We start from the raw sequence: 13,901 nt of genomic DNA, 5'->3' as shown, positions 1-13,901 counted from the left end.
TGCCTATACATTTTGGCTTAGCTGCTGAGTATCAATAATAGAAAACTTTAGTTTTACAAATGTAAAAGTTAATGTGATAAAGTACAGCTATTTTCATGCAAGCTGCATCATTTTGGATGAGACAATCTTTGGCCATTCCCAAGACAGCATGGCTGGTTGCATTTCATACATAACCTAGCTCATGCAGGACTTTCTGAGTCATATGGAAATATAAGGCTTTAATTAGAAATGCTAGAAAAACACCTTTGCTTCCTCTCCTCAAGAACAGGTCTTAGATACACCTATGGAGCTACTCAGAGGACTGAAGGGGCTGATGAACATGTCAGGGTTGTATGGACACTTCTACATCTTAAGGTCCCCTGAGGCTGCATAAACAATAGCTGCCCTTTGATTCCTGCATGCTTGAGTATGCCCATCGGGTGGGTATGCCATCAGACACACCCAGACTAGCTGCCTTGCTGACATGTTTGGAAGGCAGGTTAAGAAGTAGGCAATGTTTAGGGCTGTGCCACAAGTTCTGTGAGGAATAGCCCACGTGTGGGCTTTAGTGAGCTAGGCTGACAGGAAGCTTGCCAGCCAAACAGGGTGTGCAGCAAATCTCTAAGGAGCAACATACTCTCTGGGAGGGGACTGCAATTACAATGGGGGCATTTTTGACATATGTCTTGCAAGGGACTCAAAGGAAAGCTGAAGGGAAACGTATGGTCCATGATCAGTGCAGGATGTAGCTGGCCTGAGGACACGCAGCACAAAGATTAGAACTGGGCACTCAGAAACTGGGAGACAAACAAGACTTACCAAGTGATCCCAGAATGACGAGAATTGTTAAAATCCAGACAAGTACTCTTGAAATGTACCTGATTATAACCATCAAAATCATGGACAACACTGCAAAAGAAGACAAATAATATAAGCAGAGCAATTATTTCAAGTAGAAATAGCCTTCCTAATTCTCCCACTGTACTAAGGTAACTGCCTTCCAACAGAATTTTTAGACAGGGATTTCTTTTCTGAGGCTTACAAACTCACTGCACAGACAGTTAAGGAAATTAGGCACCTCTACAACTTTTGCTTTGATACTGTTGATTAAAACAAAGAAAGCATAAATACATTTACGTGGTACATTAAATACAAGACATAATGCATACATACAGAGATGTATTTAGACAATGACAAAACAAACAGCAAGACATGACAGTACTCCGAGTCTGGTAACATGAGCACACCGCCTGAGGACCAAAGCAGAATTTACACTCAAATACACTTGTCAAACAAATGCAGATAATGTGACACCTGTGTATTCCAAAATGTCATGCCAGTAAAATGTAAAAGAATTACAATTTTATTTTCAACATTCAGAATGAGTTCTTTAACAAGCTTTGTTCACATAGTTCCACTGCTATTCAGGAACTGCATGTCAAAAAGCCCTCTACAATCTCAGCCAAGTAAGATTTAGTGAGTGGTGTGTGTAAGGGCACACACATATTTTTTGCATATACGTATTTGTGTACAGTAGTTACATGAAAGCCACTGGAACATGGTTTTCTGAATCACACAATCTTACTCATTGATTAGAAATAAATAAATTCTATTTAACTATGAAGGTATGAAAAATATTTTTTTAAATTAACTGTATGTAAAACTCAGTATTAGCTTCTGTCTCTAAGCAAACAGTAGCACTGATCAGCCACTAGCTTTCAGATTCGGAACAGTCTTTCTACTGTTATTATCAAACACTGAAGCAGTCAAGATAGAAGAACAAACAGCTTTCTAGTTATAGTTGAAAAGATACTCAATGGTCTCTTTTGTGGTTTTGGTTTGGTTTGGTTTTTTTAAATGGTATCTAGCATCCTCTTCTTTTATTTTTTTTTTAACCACAAAGGCAGACTGAAAAAAAAGGACTTATTAATCTGGTATAGCTTCACAGTGTTTCTTCCTAAACCACACACTGCTCATATACATGGCTAGCATCAGGAGCCTCCCATTTTGGGATTTCAGATTTTATACTTGGTACGAGTAAAATAGAGTCATTAGGAGAGTAATTTCTGTGGGTGAGTAGCATTCTACCTTAATTCACAAGACTTTGTTAAAACAGCACTTCAGTCTAGTGCAATGTGTCACTCTACAGGCCAGAAGCATCTCCCAGCTATAGAAACGATTCAGCACATCTATACTGCTGGGAATTTCCAGCTCTTCAGACAAGGCTGAGATTTTCAAAAGTGCGAAGTTTTTAATTTTAGGGGAAGGGGAAGAAGGAGGTAACATACAACACAACAAATGGGCACCTAGGTTTCTTGTTTTCCCTTTGAAAGTTCTCATATCCCTGCACAAGTATGTTAAATGAAACAAAGTAAACCCCCTACATTCTAGCAGAGTGTGTTATTGTGCATTTCTCACCCTGTCCTTTTTATTTGGAAAGGGTTTATTTGGACTTGAGTTGGCAGAAGATGAATATTAGAAATGGGAAAGGGGAGCAGTATAATAAAAATTTGGAGAATGGGGAAGCTCTGTTAATTATACAAAAACTAACGTTGGCTAACCAACAGCCATACATCCCCTATCTCATAATCAGTGGAAGAGGAGAAAAAACAGGAATGCATGTGTATATTGCTTTTGAATAAGTTATCCAGCTGTCAAATAAAATTTAAAAAAAGCATTCTGGACCATATTCTAAGGGCTTATTGCTATCATGCATGTTTCTTGCTCACATTGTAGTTAGAGGGTGTTAACAATCTCCTAATGCAGTACTAAGAAATAGCTAGTAATGAGAAAAACAATTACCTAGTGATAACAAGCAAAGTCCCATTATAATCTCTTTGCTGGTCATAACTCCACTAATCAGCCTGTGTAAGACACTACTGTCACTGACAAAGGTGATCAGGGCCTCTGCAAACTTGGCATAGCAGGAAATGTTCACAGGAGCACAGCGATGGAAGAATGGAATAGGTGCACTGGTGACACAAGAAAAAAAAAATCAGAAAAAAAAATTACTCCTACTTAATATAAATGCCACATCAACACACAAATGAAAGGTGAATAGATGCAACCATTCCACCCTCATAACATTATAACCAGAAACCATGTGTTGAAAGCACAAGTGCTGCTGGAATGAAGATGATCATAATGAGAAGTGATGTAGTTCTTACAAGTAACCCTGTGAGGCTGGAGTGCACAGTCCAATAGGAAATTATTACCCTCCCACCCTTAAACGGCAAGGCTCAGAAAATACACGTTTCTATTTCTGCTTAAACATCTCTCATTCAAGTGTCAGGTGGTGAACCAGCAGCTGAAACAATGCCTTTCACTCATGTTAGAATGGAATACTGGCCCATATTTGCAGCAAAAGAAATCCCAGAATGACAATACTCTTCTTGCAAGCATGCTTTTTATGCTTAAAGACATCAGCACGTACAACTGCTGCCAAGCAAAACCAATGTATTTATTCTTAATCTTTCCCCATAATAAACTTGCTCTTGTATTGAAGATTACACAGTATTTACTTCCATTAATTTTGTTAAAATTATGCACTACATTCTTCGCAAAACATGCAAAGATGCCTCTATTGTTTCATTATTCCTGAACTGTTTTGGAAGCATCCTCCCCAAAAATACTCACGCAATGCATTAAATTTTGCAGAATGCTCAGCAGAACCTGTTATCAAGTCCATCAGAGGAAGATACAGGAGAGCAAAAACTTCACTTTAAAACTGGGTAATTTTGTTTTCCAAATGTTTCCCATTAGAGTAGCTGCCTTCCTTGCTCATAAACTATCTCAGATCTCAAAGTGGCCTATTACATCTTTTGATCAATCTTCCCAATTACACTTCAGACACATTCCATGAATTACATATTCCTTCCTGTAGTTGGATCCAATGAAAGAAAGTCTTTCATATTAAGTCAGTCTTCTAACCTCTGTACTTGTTTCACTCAGCCCAATCTTCCTTACTTAAAAGATTTCAGTGGACTGTAGCAGCAATGCACATAATCTTTCGCAGTTTCCTCCATTTCAGCAATGACCTATAAACCAGCAATCTTCTGTACTCAGTAACTATTTGTTAAGCCCATGCCTTTCCAAAATTCTGTCATTTTAAACACGTAGTGAGTAAACCAGCTGCCTTAGGCACATAGTTTCTATGCATTGTTTTTGGGGAAAACAAGTTGACGTTAAAACCATTAGTGTGTAATTATTCTGTACAGAATTCAGGATTATGATCACCTGACATACCTAGGTAATTAGTAGGTCCTAGGCTTTTGTTTGAAGTGACTGACAATTGTAAATTATATGGTTTTAAACTTACTGTGCTGAGTAAGTAAATGCATTTGGAGATGCTCATGTGGATGGTCTACTTTTGGGTACTGATGAAGACAGCAGTTAAGCAAAGCAAAGTAATTGTAAATTAGTCACAGTTGTTAAAAACCAAATTAAACCCATAATGATGGCTGTCCTATTTAAAAGGCAGCCCATGTATCCTCTCAGCCTCTTACAACATAGCCTATTTTGGAATATGCAGCATACTGCAGTTCATTATATGCAGTAATACTGGAAAAGACCGAAATTTGGGAGGTTTGTTTAGTTGTTACTTGCTTCAACTTTGCAGAAAGCCTAGAGCATTTAGAACTTGTCAATATCAGTAACAAAGCTCAAATTTTGAGCTGGGAGTAGGCAAAGGACTGTCATTCCTGCATCCAAATACGAAAATATCCATTTTGAAAAGGGGAAGTAATGGGATTAAAATACTGTTCCAAAATACATCCCAACAGAGGAAAACATGCTTTTTGCCTACCAGTGTTTATATTACTCATCTAACATCCCTTAAGCCATAACAATCTCACTACACATTTTAAGTTACGTATTATCACGTGCAATAATTAATTTCTAACTGTTGTAATTAATAAAAAAATGAGCTTGGTGGTTCCTACAGGCTTTCTTGAGTAACTGGGACTCCTGAGAATCCACCTTTTCAGATCTGCACTGTTTCAGTGGTTCTGACTGAATAAGTGACGTAAGGTGTCTCAGTCAATAAAAAATACAATAATAGATCTATTCTGCGTGACCTGTGCTATTTTATACGGCCTCTTGATTATAAGTTGGTATATTACATACTGAAATGGAATTACAAGTTTCTGAGAATAACAACATGATGCTTAATCATGAACAAGAGCAAGTGGAGTTCAAGCCAGCAGATGATGGTGTTAAAAATTGTATTTTTAAAGCAACATTCAAATGAAGTTAAGAGATCCGTCTCATTGTTCGAGTACTAGATTTCAGAGGAGAGCTTCTTCCTCTCACTACTACACCTGGACATATACAGCAACTTCTGTGTGGGAAGCCTGGTTGGAATGCCACTGCTAGCTGCTCTTTATAACATCTACAGGGCAGCCCCTTGGCACAGCTCAGCACAGCTGGTTGATAGATAAATGCTGCAGGGATAAGCTGGATAGGTTTTCCTCTAGGGTCCTCTTAACAGTGAAGTCATGCTCTACTGAGGCTGAGATAGGCTGGGCACGACTTCTGGTAGACACATGTATTGCTGGCTGCATTGCTAGACGGCACTGCTGTGTCAAAGTTGGACATAATGCCTTGAACCTGAAGGACCAGAGTCCCTTGAGAGGTGGAGCCTCAACTGAAGGGCATGAAGAAGCCTGGTCATCAAACAGACAACATCAAGGGACAGTACTCACAGCATACGCTACCTCCATCCCATGGACCTAATGGGAATCAGATGATGGTTCATACCTCTGACATCAAATCTGAGGAGTGTTAGGTAAGTTCTCCCTGAATGCCTCAGCCTACAGGGTGTTGAGTTTTCAACTGTTTGTCTCCACAGGATTCTATTTCTCCTCCAAATTACACTAATTTACTCAAATAATTTAACTATAAAAATCTGAAAAACAGAGTGGTTTACAGATGCAATATTGGCCTTTTTCGCCTTAGAGCATTAAGTTCAGACTTTTCAACCTCAAAAATATTGAAACATATTGTACATTTTATTCATACCAAATAAAAAAGGCGAAATGCTCCACCTACACAATAGCTTTTCAAAAATAACTCTTGAGGTAGTTTTTGTGAGGAATTTACATAGTGTCATTAGAGCTCTGACACACTGTTCTTCTGTTTTCTTATTAAGCTATATTCATTCAGACTGAATGACATAGGAACACACAGTGAGAAAAGTCAATATAATTCTGGCAAAAATGAAGACTGACAAGCCTTTTCAGTATGCAAGCTGGCACTGAAGTTTTCATTTGTTTTTGTATTACAGCTATAACAGCTGGTTAGCTGCATGGAATATTAATCTGCTGTGGGGAAAAGTAAAAGAAAAGTTAATATTCCAGCTGCTACTTATTGTCACTACAATATAAAAAAAATATTCACTGGAGAAGCTACCATGCAGACAAGAGAGACTTAAAATCAGAGTTTTTAGAACTGACACAATTATAACATTTAATAAAACCATAACAAAAAACTGTGCATAGGAAAAGACTCTGCAGTTACAACCTACTACTGAATACGTTTGAGAAGCTAAATTTTGAGAAAACACGATTCTTCTTGAGTGAGTGGAATTACTGACAGAAGGGTGTGCACAACAGCAAACAGATCACTTTTCTCAGCAATGCTCATCTCCACAGTTCCAGCCAGCACAGCTAGCAGAGTTTCTGGAGCTACAAACTTTTCTACCCTACTTCACAAAAAGCAGTCTAATATAATACTTTAAACAATAAAACTCAAATTGATCTGTTTATAAAATACAGCCCTCTTTTTCGTACTTGACCATCCTCGTATTAGTCATTTGGAGACCAAAAGAATAAAAAATGAAGCAATTTGCTAAATCTGACTGGCTGATATAAGAAGTGAACACTGTAGAGCACTGTGTGTCAATATATCCTTTTTCCTCCCAAAGATCCAAAGTGCTCCATAATTGTCTCTGATCTGCACTGCTGACAAGCAGTTGGCTATAGGGTGAAAGGCAGTAAAACAGCTGATACTCAGCACAGTGTCAGTTACATGAGATACAAGAGAACTTGAAGGTACCCGCTCTAAACTCTCAGTAACACATGCATGGATAGGTTGGGTTTTTCTTTAAGAGCTGCTTTCACAATCTTTTAAAAACATGTGGCAATAATACACTAAAACATCCACCTGTAAAACATAATAAATCTGTGCTGCATATTTTCTGAAGAACTGTCACAAGCAAACCAAATCTCTGCTCCCTCCACCCCCAATCAGACAAGATGTTAGTATTACCTCTCTGGAACAGGATATTTAGGACATAACTTGGCGGCCCTTGGGTCTGTAGTGTACTCTGATGGCTGTAGTTCATAGCTACACAGAGTGGATCCTGTTGAGGGAAAAAAAAAAAGATTGATGGGGAAAAAAATAAAAATCAAATATTCCCGTTCTTTGCAAACAGTATTAAAACTGAGGTAGGTCCTGATTCTGCAGCTCCTCATGTTATTACCACAAAGTTATGCTACAGTTCCCCCTGTAATGGAACAGTGGATCAAGCCCAATACAGGCTTCAGTGTAACAGAATGACACTCTCCATCTACCTTTGGGTCTTCCAACATTTGTGTGTTCAGGTGGAAAAGGCTAATTCACAATGCAGTATAAAAGAGAAGGACACACAAAGCACTTTGAAGTCACCCTCCCCTGCTACTCCACCAAGCTTTTTCTTGATCATTTTTAGTGCATGAATGTTGTATAAGACAACATTCATTATGGAAAGAAAACATTCAAGTGTTTTTTCATTTTGTTGTTTGTTTGGTTTTTTTCAAAATACAACAATTTTTTTCAATATTCAACAATACGGTCTATAAGCTCCAGGGAGACAAACAAAGGAACCAAACTGCTGAAGTTAGGAAGTTGGCTGAAAAACAACACAAGCCCTCCATTAGATGTCCAAAACTTTTAACGAAACTGAACTCTCTCCATAAACAAATTGCTACAGCACAATAAAGATCAAGTTGCCTACAAGAAAATTCAAACGTAATTTAAGGTTTCCTTAGTACCTGACACTTGCCTAATGGAAGTACATTACCGAGACAAATCTCTTTCCATTCGTCTATAATCAAGATATTGAACATCTGTGCCAATGCTTCTAGGAATATAGCAACTGCCAGATCAGACTGGAGCAGCAGTCTCTCAGAAACTGGCCAAAGAGGTAAGAAAGCCTCCAGCGGTACAAGCTGCCTATCCAAAGATGAGTTTCTACCCAAGCATGTTTGCTAACAGATTGCTCACTCCCCAGTGCAAGGGCTCTGGATACATAGCCTTTAGTGTCCTTGTTTCCTACATAATAAACTAAGGACATCTTGATCATCCCTATAAATATTCAATTCTTTCAGTTATGAAAATCTCCTCTCCAGAAATACTTTGTAGCAGAGAGTTCTACAAACTGGATCTGGATAATACATACACACTTTTACCCAAATTAAACCAAGACTTCTGACCAACAGCCTTATCTTGGCTTGTGTGACACCAAACAGAAGTATTACTTGTAGAAACTGTAGAATATTATTTGCAGAAATCTTGTTTACCATTACCACATTGCTACCTCTATGAAGAGACATCATCTATTTACAGACTGAAAGAGAAGACAGCAGCTGAGCAGGCTATCCCATGCAGTATCTGGAACACTACTTAAATACCACTTCTAGGAATTAGTTTTTGGGGGGCAGATCCAAAACACCAAATACACTACTGAAGAAAGTTAGATTTCCTGCAAAGAGAAGGTTTCAGGTAAAACATCTGAACTCTATTTTCAATTCTACTCTTTATATGAATCCTTAGGTCTCTACTTGCTAATGTGGAAAATATGGTGTCAGATAAACAGACATCACATAAAACTACCTTCATTATATTGTAGCTGTAAATGTAGTATCTAAAAAGTAATTATTATTCTTTTTGGACAAAAGGCTCCATACTGCTGCAAAATTTTTTATTCTATTCTTGTAGATATGAAAACATCTGGATCAAGTGCATTTACAAACAATTCCAGAATTTGATGGAGGGACAGCAGTCGAGAGAGTCACATGTTTATCTTAAAAACAGAAGGAAAAAGAAGACTGCAGACATTTACATTTATTTTGCATTGCTTTGAATATAGGCCAAACGCTAAGCTATAAAGATGGTCCACAGTTGGCTGAATATGAGCCAGCAGTGTGCCCAGGTGGCCAAGAAGGCCAACGGCACCCTGGCCTGCATCAGAAATAGTGTGGCCAGCAGGACTAGGGAAGTGATTGTTCCCCTGTACTCGGCACTGGTGAGGCTGCACCTCAAATGCTGTGTTCAGTTTGGGGCCACTCACAAGAAAGACACTGAGGTGCTGGAGCGTGTCCAAAGAAAGGCAACGAAGCTGGTGAAGGGTCTAGAGCACAAGTCTTAGGAGGAGCAGCTGAAGGAACTGGGGTTGTTTAGCCTGGAGAAAAAGGAGGTTCAAGGGAGACCTTATCGCTCTCTACAACTAACTGAAAGGAGGTTGTAGCGAGGCGGGTGTCAGTCTCCTTTCCCAAGTAACAAGCGATAGGACAACAGGAAACGGCTTCAAGTTGTGCCAGGGGAGGTTTAGACTGGATATTAGGGAAAATTTCTTCACCAGAAGGGTTGTCAAGCAGTGGAACAGGCTGTCCAGGGAAGTGGTTGAGTCACCATCCCTGGAGGTATTTAAAAGACATGTAGATGTGGTGCTTAGGCACATGGTTTAGTGGTGGACTTGGCAGTTTTTACTGTTGGACTTGATGATCTTAAGGGTCCTTTCCAACCTAAATGATTCTATGATTCTGTTCTATGATTTTATGACAAGAACAAGAAGTTCCATAGGAAGAAGGGGGGGGGGGGGTGTATGTGGACAATTGTATACAGATTTGTGATACAGAATGTTCAGTGCCAGCGTGGTCATTCTGCCATTCAACACTACCAGTGTTGAACTACAGTTAAGTATCTCACGCAGAGGCCCCCCACACCTAAATAGGTGTAAGGGACACGACTGATCTGTGGATAACCATGCTTCCTTGTGACTTCTAGCAGTTCAGGAAGAAGAGAAAAAGGGTAGGATTTGCTATAGCCGGGAAAGGAGGTTCAAGGTTCTTTGCACAAATGTGTATCTGAAAACCTTCTGTTTGGATCACAGATGTAAGCCAAGCAAAACCAAATGCCAGATCCTGATCTGCATACAGGTCACAAGTCATTCAAGTAGGCCTTGTAGACTAGGGTAACCCAACAAACCCCTGGCTGTGGAGGAAACTGGACACACCTTGCCAGGTCCCTCTGGAACCCAACGTTGTGTTCCCTCTTGTCATGCAATGGAGCAGTGGATGACTCTGGCTGCCACTGTCAACTCTTGCCTGGGAACTGCTCTTGGGGCTCCTTTGGAACTCTTCCCTTCAGCTGTCTATCTCACATAGTATGCTTCTTTAGAATCCCAGCCAAGCACAGAAATATTTTCATGGAGCTTGTCAGACAAGGGACGTTAACCACCCTGCATCTAAAGAAACTACCGGTCCAATAGCTGAAATAATCCCCATGAGATTTATTTGTCCTTTTGTCTTACATAATTAGGCGGAATAAATTTTTACTATTCCCATAAGTATTTATTTCTTTATATTTTGAAAACCTTCCAACTTCTCTAATACTGTGTAGGAGAGTTTTACAACCCAAATGTGTGCTTGAGTAATATATCACTTTACAACAAACTTAAACTGATTTCTCAACAAAACATCCTGTACATCAATAAATAAAAGTTTGAATTTTGTAAGGTGAGAGTGGGAAGAATGGACTGCTTTGCCAAACCTTCCACCCCATAGTAGTTACTCTGTGTTAGTAGAGACTGTCTTAGCACAGCCAGTCTTACTATTGCTGTTTGAGTTTGCAAGGCCTGCAAAAGTTTAAAGAAGAATTGAATCATCTACCTTGCTGAGATAATTAGTTTACCAAAGACACTATTATTATTCCTAAATTATTAAAACTCGTAAATGTTTCAACAACATTATGGGTAGAATACAGAGAACAAACTAAAAAATTATTAAAGTATTACATCCTTTGCTTCCTACAGCAATGCACATACTTCTTCTGGAGAAATCATTAGGCAAACAACATCAAACTGTCCTACAGGGACTGGATTTGAGATTCCAACATGTTGTAACCTCAGAGAAAAATACTTCTAAACTATGCAGAGCAACAGATGCCAGGCTACTGGTGAGCACACAGAGTTTACTGGTCCCACAGTGCTATCATTTGGTGCTTTCACCTACAAAGTGGTATCCTGGAGACACAACACAGCTTCTGTTCCATGGTTTCTTTCCATGAATAGAGTTGCTCCAGCCATTTGAATATTTTGGTACCATGACTGGAGCAAAGAATCTCAAAAGACAAACTTTCCTTTCAACCTTTATCTAGCCATAGGAATGACAGCCACCATTTCCTTTACAAGCCTTCTTTCTGTTTTGGATTAGTAAGGAGCTGAACAGCCATTATCTCTGGCATTTCTAAAACCAGCCACATTTAGCACAAATTATGTAAAGATGCTGTAGAAAGCCAGGACAAAGACAGGGGACCAAACTCTTACTTCAAAGATTCTTTCCAAGTGAGAAGGCAAATTATTAAGGGTCTTGTGTGCTTAGAGGACACAGCACACGGAACAAGACATAACCCCCTGCCTTCCACAGCAGTACAGTAAATAGGAAGTTCCATACTAACCCAAGGTGGCTAGATAAAACTACTTTTAGAGACCACAGCTTCAGTACAGCTTTCCTTCCTGCATTTGCTGTGTTGTAAACAAACACACAAAACCCCTGCTACATCAGCATCACTATCAATATCAAAGTTTACAGCTTCAGAAATGGTAAGACTTCCTAAGTCATCCGCTCAGAGGACCAGCCCACAGAGGAAACCAGTGGCATTAATACTGCCTGAATGATAGTGGTGGAAAGCACACCAGGGGTCCTGGATCCCATTCTGAGCTGCTCAGCAGTGCCTATCCATCTATCAACACTGTTAGCAGGAACTAAAACAAGGACTTTCATATCTTAAAACATGGACTTATATTCAGAGTCAAGGATTGAAGCAGAAAAATATGGAACTATGCAGAGATACCTGGGATAGCTTCAATACCAGGAGCAGAACAGTCACCTTAAGGGCTTAGGAATATGTTCTACTTATGTTAGGCGTGCCTCCAAGCAGCTCCACATACCCCTTTTCACAGGCACATGGCAAAGCACAGCCTGAGAGACTAGAAACCAGTTGTGATAAGGTAATTTATATGGTCTTCCATGTATGGTCTCACTGTTCTGAGTCTGACTGACAATATGCATCTATTGCGCACATATGTGACCTAACAGACTTCTAAAACACCCTATGATGAAGCAGAGATTATTGTTAAAAAACTCAACATCTTATTCCTTTTTAAGCATTCTCTCTCCTTCCCAAGCAACATCCTATGAGTCCATCAGTAACATAAGTCCTCTAACACAGGAATCAAACTCCAGGTAACCACAGATACAGAAATGTGCAGAAATGTTAGCAGGAGTGAGACTGTTATTGTACTTCATTGTGTTGAAAGTACAACTGTGGGTTCTCGGTGTTTTATGAGTAAGTGTCACCAATTAAAACATAGCTAACATTGTGAATACGTGACTCACAGATGATTATGCTTGACCAACCCACGCAATACAAGCTAGGGGTATTAACAGCTGGATATTGACAGAGGTGGAGTTCACTGGTATTCAGGAAGGACAAGGCTCACAGACTCTCACAAGGATGAAATTCTTAACACTTTTCTACTTTTCTCACTCCAGAGCTTGCCTCAAATCTATCTGTCAAACTCTATCAGCTCTAAACTGTTAATGTGAACCACATTACCAGTCCAAAGCTTCACACAATAAGACAACTTGGTACACTACCAATAACTGCATATTATCTTAGCATATTACGGACTAGCAACACGGCATAGAAAAGTGGAAGCTTAAGACACTGGCTTATGTATCTGTAGGGAACTCTGCTGTAAATTCCACAGCCAAAACCCACAGAACAGGTAAGATGCCAAGCACTACTTCCAGTAGTAAATTACTATCCATTGCCGACTTCTGCCAGTAACAGAGAACAATGCTGCATGACCTCAGAAAAAGTGTGCCTATGGGGAGTAGTAACAAGACCATCTCTTCACGAACTCCTGCCAAGTGGAAAAAAGTTCATGCCATCATGAAAGGAAATACACTGATGCTGACCAGACTTTCTTCATCCTTTGTCTGTTAGGTCTGACAACTGTAATTATACCTGGTCTACAACTATTAGGAAGTAATTAGAACACAAGCACTAAGAATACATAAAATTTAGGCTTGTATAAATTTCCTATTTGCCTACCGGTTTTTAGAACAACAAAAACATTCCAGAAGCAGACAAGTTCACATTTGATGCTTCATTTAGGAATGAAGTAGCATTTAACTGTGCACAGATTAGTGTCAGAGCTGGAAACGAGTAAGAAAACAAGAACTCCACTTCTTAGCCATTGATTTGTGTGCAGCCTGAAGCAGCAGTTAATGTGGAAGCATCAGAGGACTGCACAAACATACCTAAACATTGTAGCTATGCCTTTTACAAATGGTGCAGGAATAGAGGCAGAAGGTAGAACAAGGATACAGCTGAACCTTAATACCTAAACCTAATTTCTGGGCCCTAGTAGAGCCTAGAAAATAGTGATGCCTTGAGATGAGCAACAAGGCATAGGAAAGACTACTCTGCAGTCAGGATTTCTCACATTAATGACAGATTGTTCTCAGTGAAGAAAGCAAGCTTCATTCTCTAGATACATCCACTGGTGGCTTCCAGAAGCATGGTGTGTGTTTCAAAGGAAGGAAAGTAATGACTGTATATATCTAAACTTCTAGTTGTTGCAGAGAGACATACCA

General features: G+C 39.4%; 1 protein-coding gene across 4 annotated transcripts in view; it reads right to left on the bottom strand.

The window, feature by feature from the left end:
- Window positions 1-13,901, bottom strand: part of SLC44A1 (solute carrier family 44 member 1) — a 73,973-nt gene that overhangs the window by 22,007 nt on the left and 38,065 nt on the right. For all 4 annotated transcript variants that reach the window (XM_052777076.1, XM_052777077.1, XM_052777079.1 and 1 more), the window contains exons 5-7: window positions 7,246-7,339; window positions 2,782-2,951; window positions 799-888 (exon numbers count right to left, since the gene is read on the bottom strand). In XM_052777076.1, coding sequence (XP_052633036.1) covers window positions 799-888; window positions 2,782-2,951; window positions 7,246-7,339 — 354 coding nt within the window. The remainder of the gene's footprint in view (window positions 1-798; window positions 889-2,781; window positions 2,952-7,245; window positions 7,340-13,901) is intronic.

Source organism: Harpia harpyja, chromosome Z (assembly GCF_026419915.1).
Source record: "Harpia harpyja isolate bHarHar1 chromosome Z, bHarHar1 primary haplotype, whole genome shotgun sequence".
NCBI lineage: Eukaryota > Metazoa > Chordata > Aves > Accipitriformes > Accipitridae > Harpia > Harpia harpyja.
Note: the sequence above shows the minus strand (reverse complement) of the source record. Positions and strands in the feature narration are given on the sequence as shown.